Source organism: Phalaenopsis equestris, unplaced genomic scaffold (genome assembly GCF_001263595.1).
Source record: "Phalaenopsis equestris unplaced genomic scaffold, ASM126359v1 Scaffold000036, whole genome shotgun sequence".
In the NCBI taxonomy this organism is placed as follows: Eukaryota; Viridiplantae; Streptophyta; class Magnoliopsida; order Asparagales; family Orchidaceae; genus Phalaenopsis; species Phalaenopsis equestris.
In genome coordinates, this window is record NW_018164478.1 from 4,288,969 (window position 1) to 4,294,746 (window position 5,778).

Sequence of the window (5,778 nt, forward strand, 5' to 3'; positions counted from 1 at the left end):
ATATATATAAAAACTCATATTTAATCATTTATCCAGTTATGTATAAACAAGACTTTATCATATTCTCTTTAAGATAAATATTCACTAAGGTAATATAAGATGTGGAGGCTGACAAAGTGGATAAAATCACTCCAAAGTAAGAGCCTGCAAATCTATCAGGAACTGTTCTTTTGGATAATAAAAGAAATGGATAGTTCAATAAAAGGATTTTCTAAGACAAATAATATGAGCATAATATGAATAAATATAAAAATACATAAGGTATCATATATTACAAACAAAAAATTACTTCAACAGCTTGTCTTCTTTATATGTAAAGAATCCTTACTAGAATTAAACCTAACAGATGAGGAAATAAACAAAATAATCCTGGAAAATTAGCAATTACAATTGAACTCCTATAAATGAATTTTCAATATGCCAAATTTCACTTACGAATCTAAATCATAAAATATAGATGAAATATAAACAATATACAAAAACATCAATATAAAAGAAGTAAATCTTATGCTAGTACAAAGAGATTATATCCAGGATATAGGTGGTCGCAATTGTGTTGCACTCGAAGTCATCACAAATTAAAATTGCAAACAAGATTGAAACTAAAAAGATAAATTTTATTAAGCCAATACTCATAATTAATATGCCTTTATTCGCTCATTTATAACCTCCTACCTAAGTTAGTAGATATGGCTAGCACAAGATCGGCCCAATTTGACTTTAAATAAACAACAAGTTCATAAAATTAATAATAAATAAATAAATAAATAGCCATATAAGATCCTTTTTCTAATGAGTAGATGATGCAGTCTCAAAGTAAAGTACATGTAACAAATCACAAGCACCGAAATTTAACATTTTCCATCAACAACAATAAATCATGTGTGTAATACCATAAACCAACCGTAAATAAAAAAAAAAAAAAACAGTGGCTTGAAGAATAGTGGAAGTATAATAATAATCGTACAGCACCACAACACTAGATATAGCCTTATATCACTAACAGAAATTAGGGTAGGTAAAATAAAGTATTTTTCTCTACCGGCACAAAACAAAGCAATCCCAAATACATAAAAGATATACCTACAATTCGAGAAGTAGACAATTATCACTCAAACTCTAACTCCTAAAACTAAAGATAACAATTACATACCATAACCCTTATCATATTACACCATATTTATAACAAACAAAAATAACTAAAAAATGACTAAATTGCCTTTTTAGTCTTGCGCCTAAAATAAAGTCTTCAAATTATTTGGCGGGCTCGGTGTGAGTTTAGTGGGACCACTAGATTTAGTGGATCACGAGGAAAGTGCCTACGGCTCCGGTTTAACAATGTATTAACAAGTATTCCATTAAAAGGGAATTGATGGAACCATGATTGCATTCCTTTCTTTCACCTTACCATATTTTTCATATATTTAACATTTATTTATATGTTCCTTAGTGTTGGCTTTTGCAATTTTTTTAAAATGTTTTTCTTATCAATTTTATCTCGCCTTAGTACAACACCAAATCTTCTTAATCACTCAAACACAAATTACATTTACACTATTTTAAATATTGTTAACAATATTATTAATGCAATCATTCATCCATATCCAAGATCAATTGGTTCAACTCTATACTTTTAGTTTGTCAATCTAAACAATTTTTCTTCAAATATTAGTAACTCCTTTGCTTTTCCGTTGGCCCAACTTCTATTTCACAACTTTATCTCGACTTATTGCTTTCATCATGCTTATAAAGATAAACATCCTATCAAAAACTATAGTACTGCTTATAGTACAATCAATCTGAAGCATAACCGGAGGAGAAAATGAAGAAGTCAAAAGAAAAGACTTTGGTAGGTGCCATGGAACGAGGTTTGTCGATTTTGCGTTAATTGTTATTACTTCCAAAGTATGCTCTGTACATTAAGATATTTCATAAACTAGGTTTAAGATGATCCAATTTAAAGTTCAAAGCAACTTAATCAAGCAAGAAAAATCAAAATAGTAATTCTTTAGATTCACTGTGAACTCTCCCGATTTACTGAAGTTCAGAAACTCATTAAGTTTATCGTGAATTCTCAAGATTAATTATAAAATCATCACTCATAATAAACATGTCATAATCATACTAAACTTGTAATCCATGGTGAGCTTGCCAAAATCATGTTGAACGCATTAAACATGATAAACTCGGTGAAATCACATTGAGCTCATCAGAGTCATAATAAACTCACAAAAATTATGTTGATCTAATCACTCGTAAAGATCACTCACCCCATCTTGGAGACCACTCACCCACTTCAAAAAACTACCCATCTCAACATTTTGAGGTTAAAGAGCTTAGTTGACAAGGTCATCAATGGACTCGACAACTCCATTAACTAAGAAAGAAAGTTGTCCACATGTAACCATCAGAGTTTTTAGCTATTATATATATATAATTGTGATAGTTTAGTCATGTACATTTTAACTTTTTTCCAAGTGCTGATTTCCTTGTAATGCCCGAAACCCTAAGAATGTGGGGTTAAAGGGCAGTTTTCCCATGGGAGATCTCTTTAGCATTTTGTGCTAGCAATAGAAATCTCGAAACTTCTCTCTCTAGAATATTTCTCTTTCTACTTATTCTTCTTCCTAAACTTCTTTTTGTCTTTTGTAATGTGAGATTCTGGATTCAATGTTATCAAATAAATTAGGAAACTTAAAGTCTATTATCAGATGATGAAAAGTTTAGTTCTAAGTTGTGTACAAGAAAATTTCATCAATGTATTAAGTCTAATCTGTGATTCCAATCCCTTCATAGAGTAAAACCAACTAGGAAAAAAAAGGCTATCTATCAAACATATTAAAAAAACAAAAATTTAAACCTGAATATTTGTCGAAACCTTAACAGTTTCGTCCGCACCAAGAGATTTTGCAACTGAAAGGCGGTGTTCATCAACATCGACTATAACAATTCTCGGGGCTCCAAAGGCTCGTGCTGCAAGCATAGTGACTAATCCTATAGGTCCAGCTCCCATGATGAGCACATTAGTCTCTGGACCAACATTAGCTCTCCTACTAGCATGCACCCCAACACTAAGGGGCTCACACATGGCTCCTTCTTCCAAGCTCAACTCGTCCGGAAGCTTAAAACACAAATCAGCAGGATGCACCACCTGCAAATATTCAAACTTCAATCTAAGAAAAAATTGGAAATTTTTATAGAATAAAGAAACAAATTTTGAGCCAAAGCAGCTTTTAGTGGCAAAGAATTCCAATCATAACCAAAAAGTCTGCTTCCATCAATCTATGTTGGATAAAGCTTTAAAAAAGGTGAAACTTTTAACAAAGTATCAGTACATCCATATGAATATAAGCTTATGATAATCATCACATTAATAAGATAGGTTTCATGACTTTAGAACTAAATAGTATATATCATTATAAAAATTTTACCTGATTAGCAAGAGACCCATGAACAGGTGGGGTAGCAAAGAATTTCATGTCAACACATAGGTTGTAGCGCCCGCCTTTACAATGCTTGCAACGTCCACAACTGATCCCAGGTTCTAAAGCAACACGGTCGCCCACAACAAGAGACTTCACTTCGCTTCCTACCTCTTCAACAACCCCGGCGCACTCATGTCCAATCACCATGGGCTCTTTGACAATAAAATGAGCACACCTCATCGCCTATGATTTAACAGTGAAATTTATAGCCAGAGAAATCTATCAGATTCAAAATCAACTCAAAAATGACAGAAGAAGCATGCAATAGAAAACAATTTTAGTCAATATATGGGAAATTTCAACCTTTAGGTAATGAACATCACTGCCACAAATTCCAACAGCTTTCATCCGAATACGAGCCTCATGAGGGCCTGACCAAAGTTAAACCAATTATGAGAAAGTAAAGGTGACAAAGTTGGCCGTTATTAGTCATACTATCAACCATGTCCAAACAAAAGTGAAACTGAAGTTTAATACAAAGATTACAAATTTTAGAAACTAAGGTTGTCTAGTAACAAATCCGGATTTAGTTGATTTACTAAATCCTATCAACACCAGGATTTAGTAAATTCAGGATTTAAGAATAGGGGTGTGAAACTGGGTTTGTGGGTATAACCTAACCTGAAATTGACCAAATCTGAAATAGCTTAACCCGAACCCGACTTAAATATTAAACAGGCCAGAAAGTCCAACTCTAATTGGACTTGTGTTCAACCCGCTGACCTGAATCCAACCCGTTTAATGTAAGGCATAGCAAATACTCTTGTCCAATTCAGGCCATTCTCGAGTAAATCTCAGGTTATTTTTGGATTGACGGATCAATTTCTTGTTAATTTTGGGTTAGTAGGTTGGTTTTGGATCAATTTCAGGTTGGTGGGTCAACCTAAATCCGAGCAAAAAAATTAAATGATATAGGATTGCTAAAACCCGAACACAACTCAAAAAATTATTCGGGTTAACTCGAACCTGAATTTTTTGAGTCAGATTTAGGTTGAGTTGACATGTTGGGTCAATTTTTCAAACCCTAAATATGAGAGGAATTGAGATGAAACTTGATTTACTAAATTCAGGATTTAAAATTTGCCATTTTTTCATCTGGCATTTTAAAGTTAAATCCCACATAAAATCATAACCAGACATCCCCTAAATTAGATAATGAAAAACAAAATGCAATGATTGATGCAAGAAAAGAGATTTTAACAATACAAAAAGACATCCTTCTTCAGATCAATAAAAATAGCCACATGCCAACAATTCAAAAACCAAAGCATCAATTACTTGAAGAAGAGGCATTAGGCATCATATCTGCCCAAAATCTAATCCTGAATTAAAAGATAACTATTCATACGAAAATCCAGAAGCCAGTCCTTCAATATCGAAGCTAAGGGTTGGTTGTTCGATATCCTGTTTTACGCAGGATTTAAGAAAATTGTAAATTAAATCACCCCTAACAGCTTTGAGGAATTTAAACCTCACCGTTTTAACAATACCCTCTTCAGCCTTGCTATGAATTCAATTAATAATTTTATAATTAATTAAGATTTAACATCCCTCACGCCAAACAATTTCTGGTTTCTAATCCTCCCACGATTCAGTAATCTGGATTCACAGAATTGCTAAACCCTCCTTGTGGCCAAGCAGCCCTATAAGAGCCATAAGGGCAAATCGTTGATTACCGAAACATCTAACCGGCATAGAGATTAAGATCAATCCAATACAAACAAATCGTAAATTACAACCAATTATCTTTTATCATGAGCAGCAAGAAATCCAAAATCAGAATCAATTTTAACATCGCAATCAGTATCAAAATCAATCAAGGCATGGGTAATAAATCAAGTCCAGAAGAGAAAAGGAGGAGGAGAAGAGAGCATATAAACCAAGTGGCGGGAGATTGAAAGGTTGAATCTTCAGAGTGTTAATGCCGACGAGCCATGCTGCCATGTTCTCCTCTCCTCCATCTCCACCTTTGCCCATCTTCTCTCGCTCGCTCCTTAGCTCTCTCTGCACAAAACTTAACTTTGTCCTTCTCTGTCGCAAGAAGCTCTTCAAATGCAGATGGCCGCTGCTTCAGTTGCTCTCCTTGTCTTTATCCTATATACGGACGACAGAGAAAACAAAAATAAATAAAATAAAATATAAGGGATCTTATCCACATTGAAAATAAGAGCACAAAAATAATAAAAAATTGCATTTCACGCAATACAGTTATTGTTAATGTAATATTAATTATTTGAGTGCTATATTTATAAATAATAAAGTTCAGGCTTCAGATATATAAATACCTTAAACT

The 5,778-nt window shown here is 33.2% G+C and overlaps 2 protein-coding genes across 3 annotated transcripts in view; one reads left to right on the forward strand and one right to left on the reverse strand.

Annotated features, from left to right (window-relative positions):
• The window catches only part of LOC110018760 (inactive poly [ADP-ribose] polymerase RCD1-like), a 22,526-nt gene that overhangs the window by 7,304 nt on the left and 9,444 nt on the right, over nt 1–5,778 (forward strand). The gene's annotated exons all lie outside the window — the stretch shown is intronic.
• LOC110018795 (sorbitol dehydrogenase-like) lies at nt 2,855–5,563 on the reverse strand. The gene is made up of 4 exons (XM_020716233.1): nt 5,366–5,563; nt 3,789–3,856; nt 3,432–3,668; nt 2,855–3,151 (listed from the first exon to the last, which is right to left on the reverse strand). Exons 1-4 carry the CDS (start codon nt 5,460–5,462, stop codon nt 2,855–2,857), a joined length of 699 nt encoding a protein of 232 aa, XP_020571892.1. The 5' UTR covers nt 5,463–5,563.